We start from the raw sequence: 21,119 nt of genomic DNA, 5'->3' as shown, positions 1-21,119 counted from the left end.
CTCTCGGGGGTCCTGCTCGGCGTGTACACGTTAAAGCACCTCAGCCTGCAGCTACTGAGGGACAAAGTCGACAGAATTCAAGTGACCTTTGACGATTTCTTTGAAGGAGACGTTCTCTGGTGCAAACCGCGAACTGAGCACAATCGCCACGCCGGCGAGGTTGTCCTCGGCGTGGCTGAAGAAGGCCTCGGCCGCCTAGGAAAGGCTGGCGTTGGGCCTCCAGAGTGGCGTAGAGGTGAGTTTCCTGGAGGAGAGTCACATCTGGTCAAGGTGAGTTTCCTGGAGGAGAGTCGCATCTGGCCAAGGTGGGTTTCCTGGAGGAGAGTCACATCTGCTTTGTGTTCCCCGACAAAGCGGCAGATCTGGTCCCACCTCTTGTTGCTGCGAGCGCTGTTACAGTTCAGACCATCAACCCTAATAGCTGAAACCATCATGTAGTTGTGTGGTGGTGGTGGTAGTGTTAACAGTAGCTGTGGGGTTACTTCTGAGCAGAAGTAAGCTCCCTCTTCGCCTTGCGCATGAACGCTTTTAGGCGATATTATTGCTGTGTCGTGAAACCAAACCTGTCGCAGTTGCGGAAAATTTGTTGGGACGCCTTGAGGAAAGCGGTGAGGTCAGGGAAAAAGGCCCTGACTCTGACTTTACGCTTCCTGAAAGTTTGCTCTAGGAAGCTGTGGATGTCCCCAGGTGAATATTCGCACTCGCCGTTGACTTGCGAGTAGCTGAGCTTACTCACGTCGTCCTCTCCTTCGGTCTCCGACACCTCGTCGTCAGAGTCCTCCAGCTCGTCAAACTGCGACTACGCAGAAACCTCGTTTACGGTTGGTGATGGCAGGGCCCCGTCGGGAACAGGGGGTGGCTGCCCTCTGGTAGTGGAGGTTCTGTTGCTCTCCCTTCGGGTGAGGTGAGCCGGCCTTCGTCGCCTTCCTACAGCGTGGTGCTTTTAGGCGCTGCACCGGCTGGTGGTTCCCCTTGCCCCGAGGATGCTGAGGCAGCGTGCGGCGTTGGCGGTGGGGGTGGCGGCAGCACTTTACTCACCATGCTGTCCTCAGGCGGGTCCCCATCGAGCGTGTCTTCATATTCACCCCCTACAGAGCCGTCTAGGACAGAGCTCACTGGGGGGCGTTGCTCGTCCTGCTCTGCCACCTTTGGGTAGGGTTCGTGATCGGCGGTGGCCGCGCGCTTAGCGTCAGGGGCCGCGTGGCCTCCTCCGCCGGGCCCGGGCTTCACCCTGCGCTTGCGCGAAGTGACGAGGGGTGAAGCCGTCTTCATCCTCGTCGTCGGTCTGTGGGATTGCGCGACCGGCCGCCGAGTCAGCGGCCTGCTGCTGCAACAGCTGGCGCTCGTGCTGTGGTGGCTGCTGCTGCTGAGGCTGCGGTGGCTGCTGCTGCTGTTGCAGCTGCTGCTGCTGCCACTACACAGGCTGCTGCGGCTGCTGCTGCTGCTGCTTCTGTTGCTCCTGGTGCTGCAGCTGCTGCCTCTGCCGGCGCTGCTGAGGCTGTGGCGGCTGCTGCTGGCGCTGCAGCTGTGAGGTTCGTTGCAGGCTGCACGTCTTTATTTTTAATTTTTGGTTTGCCCGTGCACTTTGCACAGGCATGGCCCAAGCCACCGCACAAGCAGCAGCGCGGCAATGCGGTGGACGCGTGCACGGTGTAGACGTAGCCTTTCGTCGCGTACTTCAAATCCACGCTACGTTCCGTGCCGTTGGCGTTTAAAGTCGCTAAAGTTTGTCTCTGAAACGACAAGACGTGCGCCGGTTCAGGGTCCCGTGTGCGCACGGGCAGCGCAACGACGCAGCTTTGCCTAACCGCTCAAGGTCTCGTTGTAGGTCGGCAGTTTTGAGAAAAGTTCGGGGCGCGTTGGAGAGGAGCGCTTGTCGCCCGGGTTGGAGGAGAGAGACAGGCGCGCGCATTGCACGAAAATCTCCCCCCTTAAAGGCGAGCCCCGTGGCGATGACACGCGCCACCGTCTCCGCGTTGGCGAGGAGGACCACGTAGCCGTGGTTCACGCGAGCCGCGGTTGCTTCCCCACACGCCGTCCAGCGGCGGCGATCACGTCGCCCACCTCCATCTCAGGCGGCGGGAAGCAGAAGAGTCCGTGTTGGGGGGGGGGGACTGAGAAGAGAAAGGAACCTCCGGCATAGCATGGCGTGGCGTTGTCAGTAACTAAATCACTTCTATCAATCGATAAACCGCCTAAATATATGCCTTAGCTGCACGAATTGAAGGAGAGAGAAAAAGACGACAAGACTTGGATGGAAAAGAAAGTGGGATCGAGGGAGGCACAGGGTGGCATTAGGAGAGAGAAGGGGGGGTTGGGGGAGGCAGTGAGAGGTGTTTTCACGAGCGTCCCGCGGTGTGATGGGTACTGCAGGGGCCGGGGGAAAACAACAGCAAAGAAAGGAAAAGGTGATAATGAGCAGAGGGGGAGAGGAGTGAGAAAGAGGGGCAATTACCATGTTTGCAATGAAGCAGAACATAGGTCGGGTGTAACAGAGGGGGGAGGAAGGGTGCTGAGATCAGCCCACAGGCCTGCCGAGTGACGAGTGTCTTAGGAGGAGTAAAGGGTACAGAGGTGGGAGCCAGCACGACCCAGCGTTGTTGGAGGCACTCACAGAGCCGGAAGAGAGATGGTGAGCACTCGATGGAGCTCAAAGAGTTCGCCTGGAAGTACCCAAAAAAACTCTCTCAGGCGAGGCTAGGTGGCATATGAAAAACTAGGTCCTCACTTGCAGGTAATGGGAACGCTTGGAGCACGGAAAGACAGACCCTCTTCCCAGCATGCAATGGGAGACAGAGAGAGAGAGAGACGGAGAGTGAAAGAAGAGAGACTTTTTAAACAACTTTCGTTGCCACCAGCAGCAACAGCACTGGAGGCGATTGCGATACGAAATACAGTCGAAACGAAATACAGTCACCAGCAACACAAATACTATGAATCCACGCGCTGTGGCGCTAAATGCGCCACGCACAACACGAAATTAAAGTCACGTGGTGGTGGTGGTCATCGCGCACGTCACGGTGACGAGCGAGCGCTTCAGAAGGTGAACACGTGGGGGGTGCCGTCCACGCTGGTACAGAGAGGGGCTTGTCCGGCTCCCCAGCGTTAGACCAAGACGCGCTGCACATCACCGACACGTGGCTGTGTCACGTGGCGTGCTCCAGCCGGAGCCGCGCCTTGAGCAGGAACCTGAACACTGGAAGCAGCCCAGAGCAGCCGTCAGTGTCACCTTGCAGCGTCTTCTTCCTCGTTCTGTACACCGCCAACTTCGCCTGAGCACAGGCGAAGTTGGCGAGGTCATGGCGCTTGTTAGCCAGGTAAGGCACCACCCCATATACGAAGCTGCTGCTGTAGAAGGGCACCCCCAGTTTCCTGAAGAGGTCCCCCAAAAGACGGAACATTGGTTTGAGCCGCTGGCAGTGTAAGTACCGGTGGGGCAGATCCTCCCTGGCACTGCAGGAGATGCACCAAGTCTGTTACCCCTGGCGAGATTCGGCTGAGCCACACGGCTGATGGCAACGTGCAGTGTGCCAACCTCCACCGGAGGTCACCGCAGCGTTTGGCTACGGGAGACTTTGTACATTTGTTTCCACTGGGGGGCGGCCACAATGAGGGGAGAGAAATGGTCTCTCTGTTTTGTGTCGGTAGGTCGGACAGGTCCCGGGAACGCAGCGCCTTGACACAGCCACGTGTGGAGCGCTTTGTCCGGGGCGCTCTTCAGGGGCAAGTTCCTGCAGCCTCGGAGCTTCAGTAGCTTGCCGGAGTCGCTGTGGCCAGGGGGCTGCGTACAGGAGACGCACAACTCCGAAAGGAGGAGGAGGGTGGGAGGGTTGCCACCATCCCCCGGCGCCTCCAGCTTCAGAGAGAGAGAGAGAGACGGAGAGAGATGGAGAGAGAGAGAGACAGAGAGAGACGGAGAGAGGGACAGAGAGAGACGGAGAGAGAGACAGAGAGAGATGAGAGAGAGACAGAGAGAGAGAGAGAAAGAGACAGAGAGAGACAGAGAGAGACGGAGAGAGGGACAGAGAGACAGATAGAGAGAGACAGAGAGAGTTGGAGAGAGACAGAGAAAGACACAGAGATAGACAGAAAGAGAGACACATAAGAGAGATGGAGAGAGAGAGAGACAGAGAGAGACAGAGAGAGATAGAGAGAGACAGAGAGAGTTGAAGAGAGACAGAGAAAGACAGAGAGATAGACAGAAAGAGAGACACATAAGCGAGACAGAGAGAGAGACAGAAAGAGAGACAGAGAGAGACTTTTGACTTTTGAACCACTTTTCTCGCAGCCGGCAGCAATAGCACGGGAGCCGATGTCGATGCAGAGTCACGTGGGCACGTGGCACTGCACGCGTGTTGTGTTGCACGTGGGCACGTGGCACCGCACGCGTGTTGTGTTGCACGTGGGCACGTGGCACCGCACGCGAGTTGTGTTGCACGTGGGCACGTGGCACACAAACGGCACGCCGTCATCATCACGCCACGCTCAACGAGTGAAACTCGTCAGAAGGTGAAACGCAGAATGCAGAGGGGTTGACCCCTCCCCCCCCCCAGCGTTCGGAGACACGAAGAAAGAGTGGAAGGGCGTTGGTCGCAGAACCGCAGTGCGAAGTTGGCGCTGGTGCCAGGCTAGGTGCACTTTGAGGAGTCCTTGATCCCCCGACCTCACCTCAGTCTCCTGCCTAACCCGACGGCAACCCCCCGCCACCTCGATGCACGTTTAACTTCTTTCGCACCGTACGGAGCCAACCGTTGCTAATCAGAGGCGCGGGAGGAAGGACAACAAGCTAAGCAACAATAACAACAACAGAAGCAGCAGTTCTAAACAAATGGGTTTGTTCATGTCGACGATGAGTTAAAAGTGCAGCACAGCTCTCTGTAGCTTAATAATGTTGGAAGGAAGAGACCCATAGAGACACATAGAGATTCATAGAGACCCACAGGGATCCAGAGACTCGTATAGACCCACATAGATGCACATAGACTCACAGAGACCCACAGAGACCCATAGAGACCCACAGGGATCCAGAGACTCGTATATACCCACATAGACCCACATAGACTCACAGAGACCCACAGAGACCCATAGAGACCCACAGGGATCCAGAGATTCGTATATACCCACATAGACCCGCATAGACCCACATAGACACACATAGACCCATAGAGACCCATATAGACCCACAGAGACCCAGATAGACCCACATAGACCCACAGAGACGCACAGGGATCCAGAGACTCGTATAGACCCACATAGACCCACAGAGACCCATAGAGACCCATAGAGACCCATAGAGATCCAGAGACTCGTATAGACCCACAGAGACCCACATAGATCCACATAGACCCACAAAGACCCATAGAGACCCACAGAGATCCATAGAGACCCATAGAGACCCACAGGGATCCAGAGACTCGTATAGACCCACATAGACCCACATCGATCCATAGAGACTCATAGAGACCCATAGAGACCCACAGGTATCCAGAGACTCGTATAGACCCACATAGACTCACAGCAACCCATAGAGACCCATAGAGACCCACATAGACCCACATAGACACACATAGACCCACAGAGACCCACAGAGACCCATAGAGACCCATAGAGACCCACAGGGATCCAGAGACTCGTATAGACCCACATAGACCCATAGAGACCCACATAGACCCATAGAGACCCACATAGACCCACATAGACCCACAGAGACCCACAGAGACCCATAGAGACCCATAGAGACCCACAGGGATCCAGAGACTCGTATAGACCCACATAGACTCACAGCGACCCAATGAGACCCATAGAGACCCACATAGACCCACATAGACCCACAGAGACCCACAGAGACCCATAGAGACCCACAGGGATCCAGAGACTCGTATAGACCCACATAGACCCATAGAGACCCACATAGACCCATAGAGACACACATAGACCCACAGAGACCCACAGAGACCCATAGAGACCCACAGAGACCCACAGAGACCCACATAGACCCACAGAGACCCACAGAGACCCACAGGGATCCAGAGACTCGTATAGACCAACATAGACTCAAAGCGACCCATAGAGACCCACATAGACCCACATAGACCCACAGAGACCCACAGAGACCCATAGAGACCCATAGAGACCCACAGGGATCCAGAGACTCGTATAGACCCACATAGACCCATAGAGACCCACATAGACCCATAGAGACACACATAGACCCACAGAGACCCACAGAGACCCATAGAGACCCACAGAGACCCACAGAGACCCACAGAGACCCATAGAGACCCAAAGAGACCCACAGGGATCCAGAGACTCGTATAGACCAACATAGACCCACAGAGACCCATAGAGACCCATAGAGACACATAGAGATCCAGACATTCGTATAGACCCACATAGACCCACATAGACCCACAGAGACCCATAGAAACCAATAGAGACCCACAGGGACCCAGAGACTCGTATAGACCCACATAGACCCACATAGACCCACAGAGACCCATAGAGACCCACAGAGACCCACCGGAACCCATAGAGACCCACAAAGACCCACAAAGACCCATAGAGACCCACAGAGACCCATAGAGATCCACAGGGATCCAGAGACTCGTATAGACTCACATAGACCCACAGAGACCCATAGAGACCCATAGAGACCCATACAGACCCACATAGACCCACATAGACCCACAGAGACCCATAGAGACCCGTAGAGACAGATAGAGACCCACAGGGATCCAGAGACTCGTATAGACCAACATAGACCCACATAGACCCATAGAGACCCACATAGACCCACATAGACCCATAGAGACCCACAAAGACCCAAATAGACCCACATAGACCCACAGAAACCCACAGAGACCCATAGAGACCCACAGCGACCCAGAGACTCGTATAGACCCACATAGACGCACAGAGACCCATAGCGACCCATAGAGACCCACAGGGATCCAGAGACTCGTATAGACCCACATAGACTCACAGCGACCCAATGAGACCCATAGAGACCCACATAGACCCACATAGACCCACAGAGACCCACAGAGACCCATAGAGACCCATAGAGACCCACAGGTATCCAGAGACTCGTATAGACCCACATAGACTCACAGCGACCCATAGAGACCCACATAGACCCACAGAGACCCACAGAGACCCATAGAGACCCATAGAGACCCACAGGGATCCAGAGACTCGTATAGACCCACAAAGACCCATAGAGACCCACATAGACCCATAGAGACCCACATAGACCCACAGAGACCCACAGAGACCCATAGAGACCCACAGAGACCCACAGAGACCCATAGAGACCCATAGAGACACATAGAGACACATAGAGATCCAGAGATTCGTATAGACCCACATAGACCCACATAGACCCACAGAGACCCATAGAAACCAATAGAGACCCACAGGGACCCAGAGACTCGTATAGACCCACATAGACCCACATAGACCCACAGAGACCCATAGAGACCCTCAGAGACCCACCGGAACCCATAGAGACCCACATAGACCCACATAGACCCATAGAGACCCACATAGACCCACATAGACCCATAAAGACCCACAAAGACCCACATAGACCCACATAGACCCACAGAGACCCATAGAGACCCATAGAGACCCACAGGGATCCAGAGACTCGTATAGACCCACATAGACCCACACAAACCCACATAGACCCACAGAGACCCATAGAGACCCACATAGACCCATAGACCATAGAGACCCACAGAGAACCACAGAGACCCACAGGGATCCATAGACTCGTATAGACCCACATAGACCCACATAGACCCACAGAGACCCACAGAGACCCATAGAGACCCACAGCGACCCAGAGACTCGTATAGACCCACATAGACGCACAGAGACCCATAGAGACCCATAGAGACCCATAGAGACCCACAGGGATCCAGAGACCCACATAGACCCACATAGACCCACAGAGACCCATAGAGACCCATACTCGTATGTATATTGAACTTCTTTTTCGCCGTAGGTAGCCACAGACTCCATCCTCACCACTAAGCCACAGACTCCATCCTCAACACTAAGCCACCGACTCCATCCTCACCACTAAGCCACAGGCTCCATCCTCACCACTAAGCCACAGGCTCCATCCTCACCACTAAGCCACAGACTCCATCCTCACCACTAAGCCACAGATTCCATCCTCACCACTAAGCCACAGACTCCATCCTCACCACTGAGTCACAGGCTCCATCCTCACCACTAAGCCACAGGCTCCATCCTCACCACTAAGCCACAGTTCCCATCCTCACCACTAAGCCACAGGCTCCATCCTCACCACTAAGCCACAGTTCCCATCCTCACCACTAAGCCACAGACTCCATCCTCACCACTAAGCCACAGGCTCCATCCTCACCACTAAGCCACAGGCTCCATCCTCACCACTAAGCCACAGACTCCATCCTCACCACTAAGCCACAGACTCCATCCTCACCACTAAGCCACAGACTCCATCCTCACCACTCAGCCACAGGCTCCACCCTCACCACTAAGCCACAGACTTCATCCTCACCACTAAGCCACAGTTCCCATCCTCACCACTAAGTCACAGGCTCCATCCTCACCACTAAGCCACAGGCTCCATCCTCACCACTAAGCCACAGTTCCCATCCTCACCACTAAGCCACAGTTCCCATCCTCACCACTAAGCCACAGGCTCCATCCTCACCACTAAGCCACAGACTCCATCCTCACCACTCAGCCACAGACTCCATCCTCACCACTCAGCCACAGACTCCATCCTCACCACTCAGCCACAAGCTCCATCCTCACCACTAAGCCACCGGCTCCATCCTCACCACTCAGCCACAGACTCCATCCTCACCACTAAGCCACAGTTCCCATCCTCACCAAAGCTCTCTCCTCTAAACCCTGACAGCCTGCATGCCGATCTCTAACCCAGTGTCCATAGACCCTGAACACCTCTGACCTGTACTGCCCCTCGTCCTGTTATACATCATCCTATTGTACCCCATCCCTGAGCCGCTGACCATCTCTCCTCTCTCGCCTCTCCCCTCCTCCTCCTCGTCTGCCACCTCCTCCACCTCCCGTCTCTGTTATCTCTCACCTCCTCCTCCTCCACCACCTCCCTCTATCTCTCTCGAAAAGTTTTTTTGGTTTGGACATGTTTGTTTTGTTGCAGTACGGAGTTAGACTGATAGCCTTAATCTAAGTTTTCTTGTGATTGTTGTTGTTGTTTGACTTGCATCCCACTGGGATGTTTTGCACACAGTGTTGGTGTACGGTGCTATTTCAGGAATATTTTACTGTTTTTTTTTCATGGATTTTCTGTTTGCACAGTCACACAAAGTCACTTTAAGATGTTTTTCTTGTTCGTGTTTTTGTTTTTTTGTTTGTTGCGGTTGCACCCGATTCAAGAGCCGAATGGCTCACAGAGCTATACCAAAATAATAAAACTGAAAACTCTTCCACCTCCTCTCTCTGTCTCTCTCTCTTCTTTTTCTCCTCCTCCTATCTCTCTCCTCCGCCACCTCCTCTCTTTCTCTCTCCTCTCTCACCTCCTCCTCCACCTCCTCCTCCACCTCCTCCTCCTCCTCCACCTCCTCCTCCCTCCCCGCGCTCACCATGACGAGGGCTTCGGTGCTCTTGCCGGTGGGGTCGGTGGCCGCGGCGGCGGTGACCCCCGCGGCGGCGGTGACCCCCGCGCCGGCGGTGACCCCCGCGGCGGCGGTGACCCCCGCGGCGGCGGTGACCCCCGCGGCGGCGGTGACCCCCGCGGCGGAGGCTGAGCGCCGCTCCTCGCGCCGCCAGCTCCGGCCCAGCTGGCCGATGACGCGGCTCGCCTCGTCCTCCGAGTCCAGCTCGGACAGGTCGTTCATCTCCAGCGGGCGCCGGTAGCCCCGGTAGACCATCCTGGACGCACGTGCACGCACGCACACAGACACAGACACACACGCACACACACGTGCACGCACACACACGCACACACACGTGCACGCACGCACACAGACACACACGCACACACACGTGCACGCACACACACGCACACAGACACACACGCACGCACGGACATAGACACACACGCACACACACGTGCACGCACACACACGCACATAGACACACACGTGCACGCACGCACACAGACACACACGCACACACATGTGCACGCACACATACACACACGCACGCACGCACACAGACACACACGCACGCACGCACACGCACGCACGCGCACGTGCACGCACACAGACACACACGCACACACACGTGCACGCACACACACGCACACAGACACACACGCACGCACGCACACGCACGCACGCGCACGTGCACGCACAAGCACACAGACACACACGCACACAGACACACACGCACGTACACGTGCACGCACACACACGTGCACGCACACACACGTGCACGCACGCACACACACAGACACACACGCACGCACACGTGCAAACACGCATGCACGCGGAAGAACGTACGCACACGCACGCACAAAACACAAAGATTCCCCGTATAGGCTCAACAAACTGTTGGGGGCAAGTGCTGTTATCAAGCTCCTATGAAGGTGAAGGCCGGCACGGCACACGTGGGGGTGGGTGGCCAGCACCGCGCCCGGCCGCCTTTGTCTCCCCAGTGGCGATGTTCACTACACCGCAATTGCTACCTAGGGGAGGCCCAGGACCGGTTCAGAGAAAACGTCACGGGTGTCGGTGGCCATGAGCTGGAATCGAACTTGGGTCGCCGGGTTCGCTACACTACCGCTGCCCACTCACACAAAGATCCCCCATATAGCCTGTAACAGACTGTAGGAGCAAGTGCTGTTAGCGAGCACCTAGGAAGGCCGGAACGGTACACGAGGGGGTGGGTGGCCAGCACCACGCCCGACCGCCTTTGTCTCCCTAGTCGCGATGTTTACACACCGCACCAGGTACTCATTTTGAGGCTGAGTCGACCTAGGGGAGGCCCGGGACCGGTTCAGATAATCGTCACTGGTGTTGGCCGTGAGCGGGAATCGAACCTGGGTCGCCAGGTTTATAGCGCAGCGCGCTATCCGCTACACTATCGCTCCCCACTAGCTCACACACACACGCACGCACGCGCGCACATTTTCAGAATCGATAGCTCAACGAAGTGGGCTCAGCATCGTAATCATCGCGTGGACATTCATAGGAGTAGCCCAAATTGTCTAAATGCCGGAGGACCACGGGAAGAGAGAGAGAGAGAGAGACAGGCATCGTCAGAGTCGGAATCCAACCCACGACTTCCTGTATACCTGACGAGGCAGTTAACATCTCTCGGCGGTGGCGAGGTGTTAACTACCTCGCCTGGTATGCACGAGGTTAAGTGCCGGATGATCTTCGTAGCAACAGGAGCTACAAATTCCACGGGACCTCCACACTTTCAAGGGCCCCGCGCTAAATACTTTCAAGCTATCAATTCATTTTCAGCGATTCTGCACTTGCGCTATTACTATAGCACTATACCGCCTTCAACTTTCACGGGCGTTCAAGGTTAGCGATTTGTCGTATTGTCTGGCGTGTGTAGCAAAATGAAAAAACAAAATACAATAACTTTACTGTGCAAGTAAAAAAAAAAGTGTGTTTTAATATTTACGGTTTTTTTGTATTTATTTAGGACCCCTTCATCACATCATGCTCAAGGCCCCGCGCTAGCTTCATCCGGTACTGACGGGGTTGTGGGTTCGATCCCGACCCCGACGATGCCTGTAGTATTATACATTTCCACACGATGACGATGATGATGATGTTGATGATGTTGATAAGCCACTTCGTTTGGCTATTCTTCGCGCTAGCCGGCTCCGTTCTGATAAACAGCCGCAGACCTCAGTGGGTCTCACCTGGCAAAGTGAGTGGCAGTGTCATTGGTGGTGCAAGTCATGGTGGTGGTAGTAGTATTGGTGGTGGTCCTATTGGTGGTGGTGGTGGTGGTGTTATTGGTGGTGGTGTTATTAGTGGTAGTGGTGTTATTGGTGGTGGTGTTGGTGGTAATATTATTGGTGGTGTTATTGGTGGTAGTGGTGTTATTGGTGGTGGTGGTGGTTGTAGGGTTATTGGTGGTGGTGTTATTGGTGGTAGTGGTGTCATTGGTGGTGGTGGTGGTTGTAGGGTTATTGGTGGTGGTGGTGGTGGTGGTTGTAGGGTTATTGGTGGTGGTGGTGTTGGTGGTGGTGTTATTGGTAGTAGTGGTGTTATTATGGTGGTGTTGGTGGTAGTATTATTGGTGGTGTTATTGGTGGTGGTGGTGGTGCTGGTGGTTGGAGGGTTATTGGTGGTGGTGTTATTGGTGGTAGTGGTGTTATTGGTGGTGGTGTTGGTGGTAGTATTATTGGTGGTTTTATTGGTGGTGGTGGTGGTGGTTGTAGGGTTATTGGTGGTGGTGTTGGTGGTGGTAGGGTTATTGGTGGTGGTGGTGGTGGTGTTGGTTGTAGGGTTATTGGTGGTGTTAAGGTTGTTGGTGCCAGTGGTCGCAGGGCGTGACTATAGCATGAGGCGCACTGACTTGTCAAACCAGGTGAAGGTGATGAGGTTCAGGAAGGACGCTCGCTCCGTGGGGTTCGGTTTCTGCAAAAGAGAAACGGCATAGACGTTGGGCCCTTCCGTAGGAAGCATTTAACCTTTCCGCCACCACCACCAACAACACCACCACCACCAACAACGCCACCACCAACAACAATGCTACCACCACAAACACCGGCACAGCCACCACCACCACTACCGCCAGCATCACTGCAACCACCACCACTGTCACTACCACCGCTACCACCACTGCCACCACCACAATCAATACCACCACCACCGCACACCATCAACAACAACAACAACCGCCATTCGCCACTAAGTGGCGGTGACGTCACCACGACGCTTGTGCCAGGCCATGTGCACCTTGAGGCCACGTGAAGTGTCGAACGCCCGCTGGCAGGAGGTCACGGGGCAGACCCAGCAGGTGCCACGGGTCGACTGACTGAGGATGAGTGGTTGATGCACCACCTGTGCCCCCTACTGTGTCAACCCGCTGTGCTTTAGACACCCGGCGCTCCGCTCGTTGTTGTGAGCGTCGCTCCTCCGCCCTCCGTTGTTGTTGGAGGGCGACTGCCTCCAACTGCCCAGTAGCGTCCTTAACGAGCCTCCTCCACAGAGGCCAATCGTGACACCGCTGGTACCAGTCATCGGCAAGTCCACTCAGCTCCACGTCCTCCTGTACCACATCACTCCGTCTCTTCTCTAGCCCGTGCCGCGCCCGTTTGGCCCCCTCTATCCATTAGAACAAAAGCTGTTTCGGCATGCGGTGACTGGGCATGCGGGCGACATGGTCCAGCCAACGCACACAATCCAGCCTGGTTAAACCCAGGATAGATCGTAGGCAGGCCAGCCGTGGACCCCCCTAATGTTCCATTAGGGGGGTCCACGTTTTGCAAGCGTAGAGAAGGGAGGGAATGACCGTGGCCGAGAAGACCTGAAGCTTCGTGCGGAGCGTCAGCCGAGGTAGCTTCCACACAGCGTTACACAACCAATGAAAATATAATGCCGCTCGACTGATTTGGAGTGAGACCTTTCCTGTCAAACCGGAGCTGGACATGAGCACTCTGCCCAGGTATGGGAAACTCTCCACTCTCTCCACAACTGCCCTGTCACCAATTGGAGTTGTGGGGGTGGAGTGTCCGATGGCACAAAATTACAAAATACCCAGGTAGGTGCTTATTTTTGGTGGGGCTGATGGTAAGGCCCCATCTCTTAGTGGCAAGCTCCAGGTTCAGCAGCAGTGCCTCCAACTCCTACCTCTGAGTGAGCGTAAATTACCAAATCATCGGCATACATAATGTGGTTGACCAATAGGGAGCCATCCCTTGACCGCACCCGGGCATCGATCAGCCTCCCATCTTATATGTACCAGATGGAAATTCCTCCGGTACAGCTATTGAAGGCTTCACGAACTACGTGGTTGAAATAGATGTTAAATAATGTGGGAGCCAGAGGACATCCCTGTCACACCCCAAGGTGTATAGGGAATGGCTCCGACTCCTGGCCACGTAGTTTTTCCTGGGCCCGCTCATCATCATGAAGGTCCTTAATTATCGTGAGCAGCGGGCCAGTGACTCCGACAGCACGACGAACAATCCAGAGTCCAGGCCTACTAATGGTATCATAGCCCTTGACCAGGTCAATAAAGCAGAGATGTAGGTCTTGTTGGAATTCCCTACACCTCTGCTGTAGCAGGCGGACAGAAAATATGGCATCTGTGCAGGACCGCCCCTTTCCTGAAACCAGTGGTCCAGACTGTTGTTATGATGTCATATAGGGAAGTCTGTGCACAAACGCCACCCTCCATCAGCATTTCGCTTGGGAGATCATCTCTGCCCGGTACCACCGCCACCACACCACCGTCACCACCACCACCACCGTCACCACCACCATTGTCACCGTCACCACCACCACCATCACTGTCACCACCACCACCGTCACCACCACCACCATCACCGCCACCACCATCACCACCACCACCGTCACCAGTACCGTCACCACCACCGTCACCACCACCACCACCACCGTCACTGCCACCACCACCGTCACCACCACCACCGTCACCACCACCACCGTCACCACCACCACCATCACCACCACCGTCACCACCACCACCGTCACCACCACCGTCACCACCACCACCATCACCACCACCACCACACCACCACCGTCACTGTCACCACCATCACCACCACCGTCACCACCACCATCACCACCACCACCGCCACAACCACCACCACAACCACCACCATCACCACTGTCACCACCGTCACCGCCACCACCACCATCACCACCACCGTCACCACCACCGTCACCACCACCACCGTCACCACCACCATCACCACCGTCACCACCACCATCACCACCATCACCACCATCACCACCATCACCACTGTCACCACCGTCACCACCACCACCACCGTCACCGCCACCACCACCACCACCACCGTCACCACCAACACCGTCACCACTACTGTCACCACCACCACCGTCACCACCAACGTCACCACCACCACCGTCACCACCACCATCGTCACCACCACCATCACCACCGTCACCACCACCATCACCACCATCACCACCATCACCACTGTCACCACCGTCACCACCACCACCACCACCGTCACCACCACCACCACCGTCACCGCCACCACCACCACCACCGTCACCACCACCACCACCGTCACCGCCACCACCACCGTCACCACCAACACCGTCACCACTACTGTCACCACCACCACCGTCACCACCAACGTCACCACCACCGTCACTGTCACCACCACCACCACCGTCACCACCACCACCACCGTCACCACCACCACCGTCACCATCACCACCGTCACCACCACCACCCAGCGCTCGTACAAATTGGCAGGGCTTGGTCTCCTTGGGCACGCTGGCCGAGTCGGTGAAGGCCGACAAGACGAGGGCGTGGACTTGGAGGCTGAAGGAGATGAAGAAGATCGAGTGGCGCTCCCCGCCACTCGCGGCCTGACGCACAGCCACAAACAACAACAACAACAAACAACAACCACGTGATCAATAACTACAACGTCAGCAATAACTTAGCGATCAGAAACGGCGTCAAAATATGCAACGTGATCGATAACCACAACGTGATCGTTAACTACGCGATCAATAACGCGTTCAATAACTGTGTGATCAAGGACTGCGTGGTAGATAACTAAGTGAACAATAACATCAATGTGATCGATAACTATGCGATCAATAAAATAATAAATAACCATGTGGTGATCATAACACTGATCAATAACCACGTGATCAATAACAGTATGACGAAGGCATATTACGTGATCAATAGCAATGTGATCAACGTCGTGATCAATATCTGCAACGTGATCAATACCTACGTGATCATAAGAACGTGATCAATAAAAACGAGTTTACTCACCCCATGGGGTCAACCACACCAGTAATCACCCCATGGGGCCAACCACACCAGCCACTCACCCCACGGGTCAACCACACCAGTCATCACTCCATGGGGTCAACCACACCAACCACTCACCACACGGGGTCAACCACACCAGTCAAGACCCCATGGGGTCAACCACACCAGCCACTGACCCCATCGTGGGACAACCACACCAGTCATCACCCCATGGGGTCAACCACACCAGCCACTGACCCCACGGGGTCAAGCACACCAGCCACTCACCCCACGGGGTCAACCACACCAGTCATCACCCCATGGGGTTCAACCACACCAGCCAGTGACCCCACGGGGTCAACCACACCAACCACTGACCCTATGGGGGTCAACCACACCAGTCATCACCCCATGGGTCAACCACACGAGCCACTGACCCCAGCCAGGATCTGGCGCAGCAGCGTCTGGAAGGGCATCACCCCACGGGGTCAACCACACCAGTAATCACCCCATGGGTCAACCACACCAGTAATCACCCCATGGGTCAACCACACCAGTCAAGACCCCATGGGGTCAACCACACCAGCCACTGACCCCATCGTGGGACAACCACACCAGTCATCACCCCATGGGGTCAACCACACCAGCCACTGACCCCACGGGGTCAAGCACACCAGCCACTCACCCCACGGGGTCAACCACACCAGTCATCACCCCACGGGGTCAACCACACCAGCCACTCACCCCACGGGGTCAACCACACCAACCACTGACCCTATGGGGGTCAACCACACCAGTCATCACCCCATGGGTCAACCACACGAGCCACTGACCCCAGCCAGGATCTGGCGCAGCAGCGTCTGGAAGGGCATCACCCCACGGGGTCAACCACACCAGTAATCACCCCATGGGTCAACCACACCAGTAATCACCCCATGGGTCAACCACACCAGTAATCACCCCATGGGTCAACCACACCAGTCATCACGCCACGGGGTCAACCACACCAGTAATCACCCCATGGGTCAACCACACCAGTAATCACCCCACGGGGTCAACCACACCAGTCATCACCCCATGGGTCAACCACACGAGCCACTGACCCCAGCCAGGATCTGGCGCAGCAGCGTCTGGAAGGGCAGCACCCCACGGGGTCAACCACACCAGTAATCACCCCATGGGTCAACCACACCAGTAATCACCCCATGGGGCAACCACACCAGTCATCACGCCACGGGGTCAACCACACCAGTAATCACCCCATGGGTCAACCACACCAGTAATCACCCCACGGGGTCAACCACACCAGTCATCACCCCATGGGTCAACCACACCAGTCATCACCCCACGGGGTCAACCACACGAGCCACTGACCCCAGCCAGGATCTGGCGCAGCAGCGTCTGGAAGGGCATCACCCCACGGGGTCAACCACACCAGTAATCACCCCACGGGGTCAACCACACCAGTAATCACCCCACGGGGTCAACCACACCAGTCATCACCCCATGGGTCAACCACACCAGTCATCACCCCATGGGGTAACCACACCAGTCATCACCCCACGGGTCAACCACTCGGGCCACTGACCCCAGCCAGGATCTGGCGCAGCAGCGTCTGGAAGGGCATCACCCCACGGGGTCAACCACACCAGTAATCACCCCATGGGTTAACCACACCAGTCATCACCCCATGGGTCAACCACACCAGTCATCACCCCACGGGTCAACCACACGAGCCACTGACCCCAGCCAGGATCTGGCGCAGCAGCGTCTGGAAGGGCATCACCCCACGGGGTCAACCACACCAGTCATCACCCCATGGGTCAACCACACCAGTCATCACCCCACGGGTCAACCACCCGAGCCACTGACCCCAGCCAGGATCTGGCGCAGCAGCGTCTGGAAGGGCATCACCCCACACAGGACGAGCAGCAGCCAGAAGATGAAGTGGAGGGCCCCTCCCGATGAGCCCCCTCCACAGCGCCGCTCCGCCTCGCCCAGCACCAGCAGCAGCAGCTGGAAACAACAACAACACACAGGGTACACAACAACAACACAACACAGGGTACACAACAACAACACAACACACAGGGTACACAACAACAAGACAACACACAGGGTACACAACAACAACAACAACAACACACAGGGTACACCACCACAACACAACACAGGGTACACAACAACAAAAACAACAACACACAGGGTACACAACAACAACACAACACACAGGGTACACAACAACAACAACAACACACAGGGTACACACCAACAACAACAACACACAGGGGACACCACAACAACAAAAAACAACACACAGGGTACACACCAACAGCAACAACACACAGGGTAGACCACAACAACAACAACACACAGGGTACACAACAACAACACAACACACACAGGGTACACAACAACAACAACACACACAGGGTACACAACAACACAACACACAGGTTACACAACAACAACAACACACAGGGTACACACCAACAACAACAACACACAGGGTACACACCAACAACAACAACACAGGGTACACCACAACAACAACACAGGGTACACAACAACAACAACAACACACAGGGTACACCACAACAACAACACACAGGGTACACCACAACAACAACACAGGGTACACAACGACAACACAACACACATGGTACACAACAACAACAACACAGTGTACACAACAACAACACAGGGTACACCACAACAACAACAACAACACACAGGGTACACCACAACAACAACACAACACACAGGGTACACAACAACAACAACAACAACACACAGGGCACACCACAACAACAACAACAACACAACACAGGGTACACAACAACAACAACAACACACAGGGTACACAACAACAACACACAGGGTACATAACAACAACAACACGACACAGGGTACACAACAACAACAACACACAGGGTACACAACAACAACAACAACACAGGGTGCACCACAACAACAAAACAACACACAGGGTACACCACAACAACAACAACACAACACACAGGGTACACAACAACAACAACAACAACACACAGGGTACACAACAACAACAACACAGGGTGCACCACAACAACAACAACACGACACAGGGTACACAACAACAACAACAACAACACACAGGGTACACAACAACAACAACACAGGGTACACCACAACAACAACACAGGGTACACAACAACAACAACAACACAACACAGGGTGCACCACAACAACAACACAACACACAGGGTACACAACAACAACAACAACAACACACAGGGCACACCACAACAACAACAACACAACACAGGGTACACCACAACAACAACACAACACAGGAACACAACAACAACACAGGGTACACCACAACAACAACAACACACACAGGGTACAAAACAACAACAACAACACACAGGGCACACCACAACAACAACACACACAGAGAACACCACAACAACAACACAACACAGGGTACACCACAACAACAACAACAACACACAGGGTACACCACAACAACAACAACAACACACAGGGTACACAACAACAACAACACACAGGGTACATAACAACAACACACACAGGGTACACCAAAACAACAACAACACACAGGGTACACAACAACAACAACACAACACAGGGTACACCACAACAACAACATCACAACACAGGGTACACCACAACAACAACACGACACAGGGTACACAACAACAACAACAACACACAGGGTACACAACAACAACACACAGGGTACATAACAACAACAACACGACACAGGGTACACAACAACAACAACAACAACACACAGGGTACACAACAACAACAACAACACAGGGTGCACCACAACAACAACACAACACACAGGGTACACCACAACAACAACAACACAACACACAGGGTACACAACAACAACAACACACAGGGTACACAACAACAACAACACAGGGTGCACCACAACAACAACAACACGACACAGGGTACACAACAACAACAACAACAACACACAGGGTACACAACAACAACAACACAGGGTACACCACAACAACAACACAGGATACACAACAACAACACAACACAGGGTGCACCACAACAACAACACAACACACAGGGTACCCCACAACAACAACAACACATGGTACACAACAACAACAACACAACACAGGGTACACCACAACAACAACAACACAGGGTACACAACAACAACAACACAACACAGGGTACACCACAACAACAACAACAACACACAGGGTACACCACAACACAGGGTACACCACAACAACAACAACACAACACACAGGGTACACCACAACAACAACAACAACACAGGGTACACCACAACAACAACAACACAACACACAGGGTACACCACAACAACAACAACAACACACAGGGTACACCACAACAACAACACAACACACAGGGTACACCACAACAACAACAACAACACAGGGTACACCACAACAACAACACAACACACAGGGTACACAACAACAACACAGGGTACACAACAACAACAACAACAACAAAACAACAACACAGGGTACACCACAACAACAACACAACACACACGGTACACAACAACAACACACACGGTGCACCACAACAACAACAACAACACACACAGGGTACTCAACAACAACAACACACACAGGGTACACCACAACAACAACACACAGGGTACATAACAACAACAGGAAAACACAGGGTACACAACAACAACACAACACAGGGTACACAACAGCAACACAAAGGGTACACCACAACAACAACACAACACATGGTACACCACAACAACAACAACAACACAACACAGGGTACACAACAACAACAACACACAGGGTACACCACAACAACAACAACACACAGGGTACACAACAACAACAACAGCAAAACACAGGGTACACAACAACAACACAACACAGGGTACACAACAGCAACACACAGGGTACACCACAACAACAACACAACACATGGTACACCACAACAACAACAACACAGGGTACACAACAACAACAACACAACACAGGAACACAACAACAACAACACAACACAGGGTACACCACAACAACAACACAACACAGGAACACAACAACAACAATACACAGGGTACACAACAACAACACACAGGGTACACAACAACAACACACACAGGGTACACCACAACAACAACAACAACACACAGGGTACAC

At 54.3% G+C, this 21,119-nt stretch overlaps 1 protein-coding gene across 2 annotated transcripts in view; it reads right to left on the bottom strand.

The window, feature by feature from the left end:
- The window catches only part of LOC116937536 (ATP-binding cassette sub-family C member 2-like), a 122,529-nt gene that overhangs the window by 68,564 nt on the left and 32,846 nt on the right, over positions 1–21,119 (bottom strand). The window contains exons 5-8 of one of the 2 annotated variants that reach the window (XM_076054236.1): positions 17,809–17,952; positions 15,411–15,536; positions 12,526–12,587; positions 9,624–9,912 (exon numbers count right to left, since the gene is read on the bottom strand). In XM_076054236.1, the coding sequence (XP_075910351.1) occupies positions 9,624–9,912; positions 12,526–12,587; positions 15,411–15,536; positions 17,809–17,952 (621 nt within the window). Of the gene's footprint in view, positions 1–9,623; positions 9,913–12,525; positions 12,588–15,410; positions 15,537–16,373; positions 16,431–17,808; positions 17,953–21,119 lie in introns of those variants that run through there. The other variant, XM_076054237.1, reaches the window with a different exon arrangement.

This window comes from Petromyzon marinus, chromosome 65, assembly GCF_048934315.1.
Source record: "Petromyzon marinus isolate PM22_M1 ecotype Great Lakes invasive population chromosome 65, UKy_Petmar_22M1.pri1.0, whole genome shotgun sequence".
Taxonomy (NCBI): domain Eukaryota; kingdom Metazoa; phylum Chordata; class Hyperoartia; order Petromyzontiformes; family Petromyzontidae; genus Petromyzon; species Petromyzon marinus.
This window is presented reverse-complemented; position numbering and strand designations above follow the sequence as displayed.